This window comes from Cyclopterus lumpus, chromosome 1 (genome assembly GCF_009769545.1).
Source record: "Cyclopterus lumpus isolate fCycLum1 chromosome 1, fCycLum1.pri, whole genome shotgun sequence".
Classification (NCBI taxonomy): Eukaryota; Metazoa; Chordata; class Actinopteri; order Perciformes; family Cyclopteridae; genus Cyclopterus; species Cyclopterus lumpus.
The window spans coordinates 20,745,637-20,762,744 of NC_046966.1; the positions used below are offsets into that span (position 1 = coordinate 20,745,637).

Below are 17,108 nucleotides of genomic sequence, written 5' to 3' on the forward strand. Positions count from 1 at the left end.
GATGTCATAACAAGTCATAATATAGTGTGTCACGACAAAAGTGATCAATAAGTCAGTATAATATGTCATAAAAAGAATAGTAAGCAAAAAAATATTACAAATCATGTGTCTTAAAAAAGTGACAGTATAGTAAATCCCTATAAATAAATATATAAATATAATTATTCTATATATATATATATAAATATAATTATTGTATATATATAAATATAATTATTATATATATATAATTCGATTTATATATTTAAATAGAATTATTATATATATATATATATATATTATAATTATTGATATATATATTATATATATAAATATAATTATTTTATATATATATATATATATATACAAATATAATTATTTTGTATATATACAGAACAGTTTGAGAAGAAAGGTTATGAAGTCTAATGAAAGTCAGACAGGAAGTGATTTTATTCCAGCACTGTCCAATCATGTTTCTGCAGGTGAGCTTACTGTATATCATTCCCCGCTTTCATTCTGCAGGAACATTTTACAATATCATGAACAACTGCATCACACAGAGTCATCATTACCACCGTTATTATCATAATCAACACCCTCTTACACTGACATCATCGTCAGTCATCCTCATCCTCATCCTCATCATCATCACCAGCAGAGACACATTGACAATCAAAATGTAGAAATTCACCTTTGCAGTTCTTATATCATCGCTGCTGTGTTAATAAAATATAATCTTAGCTTTTTCTACAAAGTTTTACACACCATGAAGTCACCTGAATAAAAGCCCTTCTGTACATCTGCTTCTGTCTGAATTTCACCCCCGGACAATACATCTCTCCAACCGTCAGGTGACCCCGGGACCGGCTCTGGCTTCAGACAGCAGGGGGACAATCTCACTCTGCAGACCTGTGATCACATGCTTCATACTCACCTGCGTCTGAACTACCTCTACCCTGAGAATACCAAGACAGAGAAGAAGGAAAGTCGAAGGGGTGAGAAACCAAGCTGACTGAACATTCGATTGGGAGGGATCAGGAATAAAGAGAGGTAGAAACTACTAAAGCCAAGGTCACACTATATGATTTTAACTCGGAGGCTCCAACTGTCAGGGATGATTGGACTCAGGCTGGGGAAGGTGTTTCAAACATCAAAAAGTTGTCCATGTTTGATTTGACCAGGAAAAATACTGCAATCTGAGAATGATCGAGCAACTTCCAGTGGCAGTTAACTGTAGGTTAAGAGGTAGGAACAAATTTGTGATGTGTAAAAAACAAAAACTTTCACTCTCGTTAGACGTAACATTCTCGTTTTAGCTTCACTTTTAACGAGCTGCTGTACAATTTTGGTTTTTTTTTTCTTCCCTCCAACAAAATGTGCCCACATCAATCTACATAAGCGTGCAATTACAAAACAAAGCATTTTTATATAAAAAGTATTTGTCCGCTTTAACTTTCTTTAAATTTCTTTTGTAAACATAAACCGTAATTCCTCACACCACATAGCATGACATTATGGAATTATAGGAAAAGAAAACAGTTCTGGCTAATAAGAAAGTTCTTATAAGACTGGAGGACGACACCGTGTTTCAAACTGGAAAAAGTGTCCGAATCAGAACAGAAACAGCAGTTATTTTGACAACTAATCAATCGTCGTGGTTTGATGGTTCGAGGCTTTTCCTCGTCTAACACCGTAGTGAATTGGAAATCTTTCTGATGTTTTAGAGACCCAGAACTTAATTGATGAATCAATAATTAAAAATAAACGTTAGTTGCTGTGTACATGAGCAGATCAGTGACTTAACCTGCGCTGCACTTACGGGTAAGTGTGTCTTGTCCTCTCTGACCTTTAGGAGCAAGGAAAAAGGACGAGAGTGAGGGCAGAGGGAGGACAGCAAGCAAGCGGAAGGTTAATGTTTGAGTAAATATAGCAGGGGGAGTGACTACTATGTCAGAACTAAAACTAGGACTATGATAGAAGTAAAGGAAACGTCTTCTTGTGTGCATCTTGTGCGCTAACAGCACAACGAGTAAGAGTCTTTGAACACGTACACACACTCATACACACACACGCATAGTCCTGTGAAAATCTTGTGAGTGGAGTGGACGAGGCGAGGGGCGGGGGGGGGGGGTCCCAAAACAGGTATACTTCCTGTCCCGCCCCTCTTTGTGTGCTTTCGGCAGCACGTCAGATTCCTCCACTTGAAAACAGAACAACCAATCCACACCGACGTCGGGTCCTCTTAGTCGTCCACAGAACTCTCCTCTGGTTGATGAGGAGAGACGGTCGTGGCATCGAATGACAGAGTCCGCCTTCTCAGGTCATTACCGCTGTCCATCAGCTGCGTCGCCATGGGAACCGGCTCATCTCCCGGCGGCGGGCTCATCCTCTGCTTCCTGTTCCTGCCCGACACCGGAGACACCGATTGACTGAGGCGGCTCCTGTGCTCCGCGGGGCTCGGCGTAAGGTTCCTGCTTGTGTGTGAGGAGCCGGGAGGGAGCTGCGTGTGTGAGTGTGACTCGACAGAACTGTTTATACGACTGACTTCCTCGTCGGCGTCGTCCGACTGGGGGTCCGGGTCGGCCGATAAGATGGACTCACCGCTGGGGACCTTCAGACTGGACAGCCTCTGCAGGCAGACAGGCCTCGTCTCGACGTCCGTGTCTGGCTGCGAGGCGCAGATGGCCGGCTCGGGCACGTGTTCTTCTTGCCCAGTGGTTTCAATGTTGCTCCGGCTGTGGCTCCTGCATGAGATGACCCTCTGGGGGTGAGTGTATTTCAACGTGTGTACGCTGGATGATCGCTGGCGTGGTGGCGAGGAAGAGACGGCGGCCACAGGGAGGTGAGACTCTGCCAGGTCGTCAGCTGAACCGCTCTGATCCATAGAGTCACAGCGCACGGCCTCCTGCAAGACACAACACATGCGCACACAGACACACATAGAAAGCACGATCCTCATCATGTCTTGGGGGGCCGTGCAAGTCAAAATGTTGCGTAAGATGCACGGAAAGGCAGTAAAAAATAACTTTAAAAATCTAAGGTTGTCAGAAAATGAAAAGAGAAGAAAAGAGAAGAAGAAGAAGAAGAAGAAGAAGAAGAAGAAGAAGAAGAAGAAGAAGAAGAAGAAGAAGAAGAAGAAGAAGAAGAAGAAGAAGAAGAAGAAGAAGAAGAAGAAGAAAAAAAAAAAGAAGAAGAAGAAGCAGCGGTGATAATAACACACCTGTCTCCGTAACTGTCTGCTTGCGGTGTGGAAGGATGCCGGCCTCCTCACGACTGAACTATCTGGAACGTATGAGGGACTCAGCTTGTTTCTGTCCAAACTGTCTTCAGGACTGAGCCACTGAGAAGGACGTCTGCTGGCACTGTGGGTGGGACTCAATCTGAGCGAGGAATGTCTGTCTATACTGTGGCCGGACGTGAGTTCAGGTCGGTCTGCGTTCTGGTCTGGATTGAGCCTGTATCCGTCCATGCTGCGAGTGGAGCTGAGCCTGTGTCTGTTTATTCGATGGGCCGGGCTGAACCTGTATCCATCGATGCTGTGAGCTGAACTGAGTCTGTTTATTCTGTGAGCCGGACTAAACCTGTGGCCCTCCACACTGTCAGCTGGATTCATTCTGTGCGAGGGGTGTCTGTCAATGCTCTGAGACTTGCTGAGGCAGATCTTTGGCCTCGAGCTGCGTCCAGTCCCCAGCGAAGCGTGGCTGAAGGCCGGCAGAGCCCCTGGAACCTGCAGCAGCGAGCCGCCGACACTGGAGCCCAGAGATGACATGGAGCCTGCAGACAAGATCACATGGATGACAAGAAAACTACGAGTACGACCTTGTGGTCGCATGCCTCCACCAACCAGTCGCGTTGCAGTTTACACCCGTGTCTCTCCAAACATGTCACCATTTTATCCCGTGAGAACATTTGTGTGAAATTGTCATAATCAGATATTAGAATTTTTAAGCAATACAAATAGAAGAAAGAAAAACATGTTTTGTGTGGGCAAACTGATCTTTAAACCACGACATTCGATTCAGTTAAAAAACTTGAGCGCAAGTTGACATTTGGGACCAATTTGAAGAACTATGTGAGAGAGTGGGACAGGTTTTAAGTCACAGTGACCTTTGATATCGCTAAAATATAATCCGTTCAGCCTTGAATCCAAAAATTCGCTCCTGAGATATCACAAGAATGGGTCGCACGTGAGTTCACAGTGACCTTAACCTTTGACCCCAGACGTCTAATCAGTTCTTCCTTGAGTCCAGGGGGACGTTTGTGTGAGGTCTGAAGAAACTTCCCTCCAGGCGTTGCTGAGATATTGGCCACAAAGGTCCCCCTTGGTTCAAATCAAATCAACTGAAGAAGTCTGGCGATATTCTATATAGTTTTTTTTCCGACAGTCAAAAGAGACCAACAGCAACACTCAACTGACCCTATGAACACGTTTAGACTGATATGATTTCTTCCTTCGTGCCATAGAGCTTCATTGTCGTCCAAGAACTATTAAAAACCCATCAATGAGCCCCCCGAGTGACATGTTCATTATGCTTCACATGCTTCATTACCGTGAACATAAACACTGCAGTTTATTTTATTTTTTTCAATCCCAGATACACCGTCCTGCTGCTTCTGTAAATACTCACTACTAGAGCACCCCAATACGTATCAATCTACAGTTGAAAATAGGCCGCATCAATTACACTCCTGTTTAACTAAGCAGCAGTTTTATAAATGTGTGTTTGTTTGTTTTTTACACAAACTACACACTTATATCTTTGGGATATTTTGTGCGCACTGTTTTGTAGAATCTCGGTAGAGTTCATTTATATTGTGCGCATAAATAAAACGCAGTGTTTTGCTGAGTGGATTAACAGATGTGTGAAGACCGAGCTATTCAAAAGTGGTAAAACTAAGAGAGGAAAGGGACCAGCAGTTGTGGAAAAAGATGACGCCAAGGTGCTTTGTAGGCACACACTAGTCCTACCAATGTGTCACTAATATTAAAATACCCAATTCCCACTCTGAGGTCTGTAATAACGGTGACTTTAGTTGTGCTGCATCACATCTCAACTGCCTTTTCTGCTATTTATGGAAGCAATAACCTTTACGGCAATCAGTTAGCGGTTGTAGCACAGTGAGTAAAATGTCCCTTCATTTAATTGGCCACAAACAACCAAATTACCTGAGTAGCTGTAGCCGGCGTACGCCTCGTGGCAAATGGGGGGATAAGGGGAGCATCTGAGTGGCTGGACGTGGCTGTCGCTGGGGAGAGACAGCATGCGTCCTATGCTCAGCAGGTTGCCATGGGAACAATCCTCATCCTCAACCTGACACACAAGATCATCACCGCTGTCATCGTTGTTGTCGCCTTCCTCCCCCCTCCACACATGGCAGACATAAGAAACACACAACTGTGTCCCGTTACCTGAGCAGGTGCGCCCACATTCGGCGGCAGGTCTCCGCCCACAGACGCAGTGCTCAGCCGACGACTGGCGTTCTCCCGCTCCATCATCTCTTCGCGCTCCTTCTTCTCCTCCAGCTCGTCCAGCAGCGCCTCCTTGTTGCTGTCTTCCAGGTGTTTCATGAGAACCGCTACGACCACGTTGACCAGCACGAACTGAGCCGTGAGGACGAAGGTGACGAAATAAACGGGAGAGATCAGGGGCAGGTAGGTGAGGCAGTGGCGTTCCTGCGGGCGACACTCTCGCAGTGTGTCCTGTACGCCGACGGGTGGAAGAGGAGAGGATAGAGATTATTAAATGTTGAAAAAGTATCATAGATAAAGTGGCTTAAGGCGATATTCAGATAGATTCATGCCCTTTGCTGTAATTCATCTCTTCTCCAACAGGGGGAGATGTGGATCTGAGTGTGAACAGACCTTGAGCCTGTCACAGAAGAATAATACACTCTTCTAAACCTCTAATGTCAGCAGCTCTTATTCATAAGAACAGTGATCTTCTCTCTGCTTAATGCAACGCCTGTCTCAGAACCGGTGCTTTGAGACAGACACACACACACACAGACACAAACAGAGATGTTCTCGTCCATCCATCTTCTTTAAAAAAAAAAAAGAAAAGAAAAAAGAAACACACACACACACACACGCGGCGGAGGAGAGGAAGAGGAAAATAACCTTCATAATCCCATTCCAGTTGTCCCCGGTAGAAACCCTGAAGAGTGTGAGGAAAGCCATGCCGAAGTTGTCAAAGGTAGCGTGGCGACTAAGACCTTCACACGGGTTCTCGTCTGAACACTCTGAAAGAGGAGGAAAAGAGGAAAAGAGTGTCAGAGGCAGTAAGTGTGAGAGAGGAAGGCGATGGGAGAGAAGAAAGAGAACTGTGTGTAGATTATAGCACTCATTAGAACATTTGACATCATTAATGTATGTGACAACAAAATTGTATGCATGTTAAGTAATCTACGGATATCTCACCAGTCAGCTGACGCACCGCACACTCTCTCACGCGCATCTGTGCATCCGCATAGATATGTATGCATGCACACACTCACATGCAATGCATGCACGTACACGCACGCACACACACACACACTAACCCAGTTTTCCAAAGAGCTCAACTCCCAGAGCTGCATAGATGAAGAACAGCAACATGAAGAGCAGACCCAGATTCCCCACCTAGACAGACATATTACACACACACACACACACACACACACACACACAGATATATATACAGTGTATGATACACAGAAAAAAGGACATGTACAGTATACATCGAGAGAGACGCGAGCATGCAAACAGATAGAGAGAGGCCATAGACAGAGGCAGCTGAACCGTATTGCGACGATGTTTTCCACGTCTTAAAAAAGACGTCAGGAGACGTCATGACACCTGGTTTTTTAATCATATCTCAAAATGTGTGTTTAAGAAACAGAAGTGCACTTCCAAAGCCTGGATCCAGTCACAACATCGCCTGTTTATTCTAATAATAAATTAATAAATTCACAGGGACTTGGCTGGCCTCCCCCCCACTTTGGGAAGTATGGAGATGTCTGGTTGGACGACAGCTAAACCTTTCGATGATGTTCCCCCGGACACCACTGCAAAGACCTGGGTTCAATCCCCTGCAATGATCTGTCACTTCAAAGACATTTGGCATTATTCGTGGGTGGGAAGGCAGTGAAGGATCATGGGTAATGTGCTGCACAAGAGATTCTTACTTGTTGTTGTTGATGAACATGGGATCTAGGACTGATCGCACTGTCAAGCTCCGTGTGCTATGATTTTTGGAATTACCCATTTAAATGTATAAGGAAAAAATGAATAGTTGTTATGATGTAGCTGCGGTTTCAGGAGCAGGAAAACAGACTGTTTAGAACAATGGCTCTTTGCCCAGCACACCTGTTCTCATTTACTGTGCCCCCACCACCCCCCTCCCCTTTTTCTCTCCACTCTCTCATTTCTCGTAGGGTCCCATGAGGGTCCACTGAGCCCAGGCGCTGTGGTAGATCCTTCCTGAAGCTCCCCCCCCCACAACAGAGCGCATCATCCCGGTCCACCATTCTCACTAATTAAATCTAAGAGTCACAATAGCAGCTTGAGTTAAATGCTCATTTCAATATGCTGTGAAAAGATAATGATAATGTTTTCCATGTTCACCATCTTTAGTTTGGTGTGCTAGCATTAGCTTGTTCACACTAAACACAGAATAAATAAATAGTTTTGCAGGTCATGGAACAACATATTGTGACAAATTAAAATGTTGACCTGATCTTTTCTAGATAAGAGGTTAAGGGATAACAGAAGTTATCACAATTCCTCCTGCAGGAGACATGAATCTATCTGGTAGTTGTGAACAAATATATAAAACCTCCTGTTGGGAAAGGCCAGGGGATCGCTATCGTCATTAGGCTTTATCCTTCTGGGACCATGCATATCTGTACCAAATTCACAACAATCCGTATAGTTTGCAATATTTTTAAAAAACGACATTGCCGTCCGTGGAGCCGTGAAATATGTCTACAGACAGTTTGGTTTTGTCCTCGCTTGTAAAGTCTTGTGTACACCAACGATAGCACTGCGTCAAAAAAGAAGAAGAATGCAGCATCCTGAACGAGACAGGTGACATCGTAGAGGCTTCGAGCAACAACAACAACAAAAAAAGAAGAAAACTTGAAATCGGGCCTCATAAATCGCTTTTGCTGCAAGTCATCTGGAAGTGCTCTGCTTTCACCAATCAGATAAGTGCAAGTATCCACACCTGGTCAAATGTGTGGCTAATTTTGACTTTTTCCTTCGCATGCAACAAATATTGCTCCTGCGACTTTATGACAGAGTTTTTACAATCCTGCCTAAAAGGAGAATAAATAAATCGGCTGTGTGACGATAAGCTTTTTCCGTATTTCTGGTTCATAGTTTATCATCTCGCAGACATTCAGAAGCAAAACAATCGCACCAAAGCAGCTGTAAAGTAATGGGCCATAAAGTAATGATTGAACTGGGGATTTATCAGCCACACTGATACATTTAAGCATGAACCATTAGCCTTTGGCGAAATGCGAGGATGTCGTCACGCTTGTTTGGTGGTTATTTAGTGTCACTGAACAGTCTGTTTGGGGCAATGTCAGTAAATCCTGAAGGGAGGGCAGTCTGTGCCAGGTCTGATAAATCGCTGAATAAAACAAGCTGTCTGCAATTGTTTCAGATCTGGAAAGCAGGCTCAGAGTTAAAGAGACGTGGTGTATTACCTGAGGCAGAGCTTGCATCACTGTGTCCAGCAGAGCCCTCATTCCTGTGGCCATCTTCAACAGCTTCAACACTGAAACATTGTAACGTGTCAGCTCCTATCAGCCACAATATCGTCATGTTTGTGTGTGTGTGTGTGTGTGTGTGTGTGTGTGTGTACCTCTTGTTATCCTGAGGACTCTCATGATGCGTATGATGGTAGGGTTGATGGGGAGGGAAGCATTCAGGTCTATTTCTTCCAGTGCGATTCCCATGATGGACAACAACACAATGGAGAGGTCCAACTGGTTCCATCTTGACACACACACACACACACACACACACACGCAAACAAACATTTGTTAGGATGAAGCCATGTTTGTGAGAGTCGTTGTATTGATGTGAGAGCTCGAGTACCTCTCTTTGAAAAAGCGGCGCAGGCCGAAAGCGATGAGTTTGAGAATTGTCTCGATGACAAAAACCACTGTGAAGACGTAATTGCAGTACTTCAGTATCTCCTCGAAGTACTGCGGGACACACAGACACACACACACACAGACACACACACACACACACACTTTTTTTCAAACAAACACTGTAGCTGTACTGTACCACCGCATACGGCTTCATTACTATGGTTCTAGGGCAGGTGGTAGAAGGTGTTGCCATGGTTACCCGAGGCTGATTGTAGTGCTCCATGCTCATGGTGAGGAGGTTTGTGAAGATGATGACGGTGATGAAGAGATCCAGGTAGTGGCTGGTGCACACGGTGTGGATGGATCGGCGCAGTGGGGAGTAGTCGGCGTAGTACGGCTTCTCCTGGGCCCCTGCACACACACACACACACACACACACACACACACACACACATTCAATCATTAAATCATTAAATCCTCCCGAAAGAAAAGCATAATATGATCTATGAAGTCACTGATGAAGTGGATGCCAAGTGGCGCACTGCTTTGTGTGTGTGTGTGTGTGCTTATGCATATGCGTGTGTGAGAGTGTGCATATATATGTGTGTTCGGATTAAAAGTGCCACCTATCCATCACGCACACACACACACAGGCACACCGCATGACCTCAAGGTGTCTTTGGGCAAAAAACTCTGCCTGTCTGCTGCCAGACAGACTGAGTAAGAGGAAAGCACTACCGGAGATTACTCTGCAGAGAAGGAGAGCAATAAGGAGAAAGTGAAGTGTGTATCATGAGCTTAATGAGTGTGCGTGTAGTCGTACAGTATGTGTGCGGAGAAGAGAGGTTTATCGAGGGTGTGCTTGTGTATGTTACAGCTACCATAAATGACCAGAGGTCAGCCCCTGTCTTGTGGGGTGTGCTTTCGGCCATCAGTGCCTTTTACAACTTTTAGGGCCTAATGATTCAAATAAGGGCTGTTCAAGTGTTCACAGAGGGAAGTTCATTCACAGAGAGAAAACTAGATGTCTCTTTCCCCCATTGTAAGTCTACGGGAAGAAGGTTTTTGTTTTTTTGTTGGTACAATTTGCTTCAAAGCCCGGCGCTCCTCCCGGGTGGCGTAATTTCAACACGACAATGTCCTGCTACACAATGCAAGGTCCATAAAGAAATGGTTTTCCATAGAGCCCAGAACTCGACCCCCATGAAACAACTATAGAATAAACTGGAACGATAAGCGGAGGGACGTATGGGCCAACATCAAATACCGCACCTCACACATGTTCGATATTGTTTGGAGAAGTTTGACTCGCGTTTTGTTTGTTTTTGCGCTTCAGGAGCATAATGATTACACATTTGCAACTGATTCGTGATCAATGTGCAAATGGGGTGTTTAAGGCTTTTCTTATTTTCATTGTTGTGCCTGTTTTAGATTAGAGGAAGAAAAAAAAACATTACTTCTCCTTCACAAGAAGAATAATTAACATAGAAACTGTCTTTTAAGACATCATTACACATCAAATGCATGCCAATCGTAGATAAATATAGGCATTTATGAATTTCACAGTTCAGAGCCTTAAAGTGAAAACACAGCATAAGCTGTGACAGGAAGAGACTGAACAAACTGGTAAAGAAGGCCAGCAGTGTGCTGGTGTGCCCACTGGATACAATGGAAGAGGATGATGATGATGATGATGAGGATGATGATGATGGCTAAGCTCCCTGAAGGACTACGCCTCCCACCCCGTGGCAGCTCTGAACAGCTCCTTCACCCCCGGTGTGTGTGAAGGAGAGGCTGTATACATAATATTTCAGTTATTGTGGAGTCTTTACTGATTTTTTATTACTTATTTGGTTATTTATAATACTGTCTTTATTCTTTACTGTGTCTCTTGTTTTGCACTTTGCCCTCTGATGTCGTAATCCTGTACATTTTCAGGATTATCGTATCTTATCTCATCTTATAAGTCTCGAGTAAGACGCCCTGGACATTGACACACTGGTCCTAATGGCAGCAGATCGAATGAAAGAAAATCCATAAATCTTGTAGGAAGCCTTCTTAGCAGAGTGTTATAAAAGCATATGAATGCCGGTGGTTTTGGAATTACGATCACATACGAGTGTAATGTTCATGCGTCCACACACTTTTGGCCACAAGCCGCATGTCTGTCATTCCCCATTATCTGATAATTGTCATTATCTCACTTCTCCTCCTCTTCTCGGACCGTTTCTTCCGCTTCTCCTCCCTCAGCCGCGTCTCCTCCTCCTCCTGCTGCTGGCGACACTTGTGAAAGTTTTCCACCACCACGCCCACAAACATGTTGAGCACAAAAAAGCTGACGATGAGGAGGAAAGAGATGAAAAACAGCAGCATCCAGGGGTTGTTGTTTCTTATCGGCTGCAAGGAGACAGAGAGAGAAAATGGAAGGAGACAGGAGGAGGAGGAGGAGGAGGAGAGGTAACGCAGGGAGAAAAAGTCAGAGAGAGGAGGAGCAAATAGTGACAAAAGAGGTTGAGAAGCGGTGGCGAGGAAGAAGAGGAGAGAGCATAAACAGGAAGACAATGTAAATGCTGAGTCAGCGCTGCACTGTCAACCCACATCTATTCATCCATCTGCCTTTTGTCTTTCCTCACACCTCTCGCCACTCCTGAAATATTTCCCCTATCTGCTTAAAACAAACAACATCAAATGGTACCTGAGGCTAAAAAAATAAATAAAACAGAACCAAAACACAGTAAAAATACAACATATACTGTCTGAATGGTTAGCATGTCTTCCTGATATTTAAGTTTTACTTCCCGCAGTTTTACTTCCTGTGTGTGTGTGTGTGTGTGATGTGTGTGTGTGTGTGTGTGTCCCTTCACCTGCTTGTCCACTGCCACGGCGTCCAGGCCGTCATACATGATGCTGACCCAGCCGTCTTTACACGACAGCACAAACAGTGACATCAGGGCCTGAACGAGTGAGACAAGCATAAATCAGTGTCATGCTGTCAATCCGTTTGTAAGAGTAGGTGTCAGCCCTTTTGGTGTGTGTGTGTGTGTGTGTGCGTGTGTGTGTGTGTTTGTGTGTGTGTGACAAACCTGTCCCAGGTTGTCAAAGTTGTATTTCCGTCGAACCCAGCGGTATCCTGCACCCAGACACTGTGTTTTATTGGTGATTTTGCTCACGTCGAGCCCGTCACAGTGGAAGAACTTCCCTTTAAACAGCTGTATTCACAGACAGATGTGCGCACACAGACACACACACACACACACACACACATACGAGAACACAGTGACCTCCGGGCAATGTAAACAAAGCTCGTAGACTATGACTGTACAGTAGATTACTCCGCGAGTGCCTTCGGGCCCGACGGCAACATCGCAGCTAAAGTACCATCTGGTCCAGTCTGCTTCACAGCTATTACACACTCCAGCGTGGAGTGCTCTCATCACAGTGTGATTCAGTGGAAGTGTGTTTCTGGGAAATATATATGCCTGTGTGGTGAGATTAGCTTCACCATTCATCGAGCATCATTTCTCGTTCCAAAGCGTTTATTGGGATAACCGCAGGATTATTTCCATAAATGGAAACAAGCAAATAGCCAAGAGGAGGAGAGTTTACAGAAGCCCTTTACAGTCAATGAATTTTAGTACCAAAATACCATCGGGATAAATATTTTAAAAACCTATTTGGCGTACCGGGCCTAGAAGTGAAGCGATGCGTATGTGAGTTACAAGCAGTTCAAACAAAGAGCAATTTACCCTCACAGTTGCTTTGCTCTGAAGGGTATCAAGGCCTGAGGAGATTAAACTAGACAGTATTTCACAAGAATTAGTTACAAGTCAAAAAATAAAGTAAACAGATTATTGTACAGTTTAATCAATACTTTACTTCTTATCTTTGGGCCACAGATGTTGAATCACTGTTTTATAACGCGATTGCCTTACGGATCCTTTTATATCCTGTGCGACATGGGTATCTTTTAATTTTTTATTGATGTTTTGTTTTTAATTAAATTAATTAAAAACTGATAGCATTTGCCAAATTGCCAGAAATTATTTTATAAAAAAACATTAATTGATAAATTAAATTAATATTATACAAATCCAGGTGAAGGTTCAATTAAAGAAAACTGCTTTTCCAGCACAATCCCTCTGTAGTTGAACCATTGTATTTGTAATTACTTCCAGGGACTCTGGCGCATAACCAGCGGCTCATTTGCATTTCGTCCCTTCATCTTTTCCTCTCCCTATTTTATCACCTGAAGCATTTTCTCGAGTTGTGCCTCGTTAATTTTAAACAACGGGGGGGGGGTAATCAGTGTTTTATTGCAGCAGAAAATACAACAAGCTTTTGGATGTTTGGAAACATTAAAAAAAACAAGGAAAATAAGTTTAAACTGAGTGTTTAAAAAAAAAAAAGAACGAGGCTTATCATCAACCAACGGTGGGTGTGAACGGAGAATAAACAGTGTGAATGATTACCTGGACTCCCAGGATTCCAAACACGATGAAAAAAGCACAGCAGATGAGCACAATATTCCCAATGGGCCTGAGAGATGTGATCAGAGTCTCCACCACCAGTTTCAGACCAGGTGCCCGACTTATCACCCTGCGACACACACACACACACACACACACACAAAGTCACACACGTGCTACACAAAGTACACCAGATAGTATTAATGCAGTGGAACGCAACGAGAAAAATATACCGTAATCCTACCTGAGCGGTCGCAATGTGCGGAGCAGACGAAGCACCCGGAGGATGCCTAAGATTCGATTCCCGCCCGCCGATGCGATGGAGACCAGGATGTCCACGAGGGACACAAACACCAGCAGGCCGTCTAAGATGTTCCAGCTGCTCTGCAGGTACACGCCGTTTCCAAAGTACATGCCCATAGCTACCACCTTAACACACGCACACAAAGCAAGGTTACCGAAATAATGAAACGATGTGAGGTGAATATTAGGAGGTGAATATAATGCGAGGTGTACAATTAGTTGTAAAAGCGATTCTGATCCCTACTCAGAAAAGAAAATGGCCCTTTTAGGAGTAAGAGGAGAAAATGAACCTGGAGTGAAGTGCTCATTCGGGGGACGTGTCTTGTTACCTTGATCATCATTTCAGCCACGAAGATCACTGTGAAGACGTAATTGGACACACTGAGGAAGACCCGCTCCTGTCACACACACACACACACACACACACACACACACACATTTATATACACGTGTGAGTGTATACAGACTCACACAGAGAAGCGCATTCGTCAATTTAAGTTATTTTTTTGTTTCCCAGCAGCTTAAGTATTCTCACTCCTTATATAATGAGCTGAATACAAATCCATTAGGATTTGAGTACAACGATGATGAAGGAAAATACTGAGGACAGCACAAGGCTCCAAAACTGCTGTTACATCAGCAACAAACACATGAATGTAATCAACAGCCGGAGTTGTGTTTAGTCGCATTGCGTGTGTGTGTGTTGTCTTGTTCTTCTATCTTTGTGAGGACTGATAATGAGATTCAGAGGGCTGCTTGAGGTTTGGACCGGATGTTGGCGTCACGGTTAGAATCAGATTAAAGATTGGATCCCAGCTGGACCCGGACCTGGACCCGGGTCCGCTGGTCGCTGCCAAAGGCCGCTTTAGAATCCCACCCATGTGCAGCGATGACAGACGTTAAGAATAGAAATAGCCAATTTTATAGCCGATGGTCTTGTTTACTTATGAAGGTCTTAGAGAGTTTTATAACTAGTTAAAAGTTCCTCCTGGGGTTGAGCTCGTTGTTACGATTCTGCTATAAGGGAACGCAGGGTCAGTCAGGGTCCTCACAAGTATCATAAATGTGTGTGTGCTACCATGCTGTTGGACGGTATGTCGGGTCTTTCCAGCGCAATGGTGATACAATTAAGAAAGATGAAGAGGAGGATGACGTGATCAAACATCTTGTGACCTATGACCCTCTGACACCACAACCGGAGCCTGGAGAGAGAAGCGGAGAAGGAAATAAATTAGTTTTTTGTTCTTATCACCCACATCACTGCATTTGTCAACATAATGGGTTTTTTTTTGTATTAACTCAGCCAGCTTTAATTGATAAAAGAGATCACTGTGTTAATAAGCCTCGGCTGTAACCTTCACACTTCAATTGACATTCACACATGCTTTGGTTTAAGCCACCTTGGCCACTCGGGAGAATATTAGAGGGAGTGTGTGCGTGTGTGTGTGTGTGTGTGTGTGTGTATACTGTGTATTTACCGGTTGTGTGGACCGAACAGATACAGAGACCACTCTTCATGCTCCAGGCACCACTGGGGCTCATATGGTTCCAGAATCTTCTTCAGCTTCTTACATACACTCTGGAAAAAAAAAAACACACATAAAAAACACACACACATAAAAAATAAAAAATAAAGGGATTTTGACAAACTATTTCGACGTAAGTAAATTTTCTGTACCAAATGAGTCATGCAGCGGTCACGTTATAATTCAGAATTGAGCGGCTGTGGCTCAGGAGGTCGTGTGGGTCGTCCAGTATTCAGGAGATCAACAATCCTCTGGCTCCTCCAGTCCAAGATGCCAAATCCAAAATTGCTCTCCGAAGTCTGTGCCATCGGTGTGAGTGTGTGTGTGTGTGTGTGTGTGTGTGTGTGTGTGAGTGCGAGTGTGAATGAGCATTTAAATTAGATCCATATGGGCAGTTTGGCACCTGGCGTTGCAGCCTCGGCCCTGAGTGTACGACTGTGTGTGTGGATGTTGACCTGCAGAGTAAAAAGCTCTGCGGCGGTCGGAGGACTAGAAAGGCGCTCTATAAATGCAATGGCATTTAAATTGTTTTCACTAGGTGGAAAACATTGAACTGCAGTAGTGACCTCATAAACAATTACAACGCAGAACAAGTTTTTCTCAAACAATGTTCCCAATATTTTCTCCACCCTGCTCATGAGCTAAATTTAGCAAATTAAATAATTTAAAAGTTACATAAAGCATCCAAGGGTACCGAGGTTTGGTATTCATGCCTTTGCAAGATAATTAGCAGCAGTTTTTGAACTTCTGAACATGTTCTTTCGTCAGCTCGTTTTATCTGACATCATGATAACGCAACTTCTTCGCGGTCCACTTTAAGTATACAAACAAACAAACATATATTTGAATGAGTAAAAACAAACGCAGAGAGCTGCACCTCCTCAATCTCGTCCTCCTCCTGATCGCCGTGGCAGAGGGCGGTCAGGGGAGCGTCGTCGTGGAGGTGAAAGGTGGTGCCGTTGCAGTCGGGCGGGTGGAGCATGGGCACCTGCAGGTAATCCGGCTGGTCCAGCGACGGCTCCCCGCTGCCGAGGTCGGAGCTCGTGTGCGTGTCGGACAGCAGGGACTCCATCTCCCCCGACTGACTCCTCCTGTGGAGGCTGGGGGCTCGGCTGATGCTGGTCCAGCTGGAGCGACGGCTCTCTGGACCGCCGTCCCACGGAACCTGCGAAGGCAACTTCAAACAAAACGGGAATACATTAAACGCAAATAAAGATTTCATTACCAGCCAGACAAACCGATTCACTGAAATAAATACCGTCGTGATCTCGATTCGGGCTGATGTGTGATCACATATTTATGTGACAATAACATATTGTATTGGCAGGGAAATCGAAATCGAAAACAAACGCTCCTAACTTCTGTCTAAAAATGGATTAACAAATTATAAATTAGCATTGCTCCACATGTGAGAAACTGCACAGAAATAAAGGCAGGACCTAAATAGGTCTAATACAGAAAAAAAAAATCATGTGGAACCAGATTGAACGAGGGTGACGACGGTCAATAACACCAACGTTATTTTGCCAGCAAAAGCTAATAAGTGAAACCACATGAAATGTCACCAAAAGGCCAGAACTAGGAGAAAATCCTCAATCGTCCAACCACTCCACGTCCGCAGCTGGAGCGAGGACCATCACTGACAGCAGCGTGCCACCAATTAACAGGCAGCGGCGGTATGAAAAGAGCAGCGATGCATGTCATTTTTCTTCCTTCTCTGCACTGCACAGGTTACACTCTCTGTCACGTC

At 44.3% G+C, this 17,108-nt stretch overlaps 1 protein-coding gene across 1 annotated transcript in view; it reads right to left on the reverse strand.

Moving 5' to 3' along the window:
* Nucleotides 1-2,221: 2,221 nt before the first annotated feature.
* Nucleotides 2,222-17,108, reverse strand: part of LOC117729471 (voltage-dependent T-type calcium channel subunit alpha-1I-like) — a 40,204-nt gene continuing 25,317 nt past the window's right edge. The window contains 19 exon segments of the mRNA XM_034530572.1: nt 2,222-2,884; nt 3,200-3,753; nt 5,147-5,291; nt 5,390-5,680; nt 6,098-6,219; nt 6,520-6,598; nt 8,671-8,741; nt 8,829-8,962; nt 9,065-9,174; nt 9,323-9,474; nt 11,268-11,460; nt 11,928-12,017; nt 12,147-12,272; nt 13,533-13,659; nt 13,774-13,958; nt 14,162-14,230; nt 14,911-15,034; nt 15,311-15,411; nt 16,236-16,535. Coding sequence (XP_034386463.1) covers nt 2,222-2,884; nt 3,200-3,753; nt 5,147-5,291; nt 5,390-5,680; nt 6,098-6,219; nt 6,520-6,598; nt 8,671-8,741; nt 8,829-8,962; nt 9,065-9,174; nt 9,323-9,474; nt 11,268-11,460; nt 11,928-12,017; nt 12,147-12,272; nt 13,533-13,659; nt 13,774-13,958; nt 14,162-14,230; nt 14,911-15,034; nt 15,311-15,411; nt 16,236-16,535 — 3,636 coding nt within the window.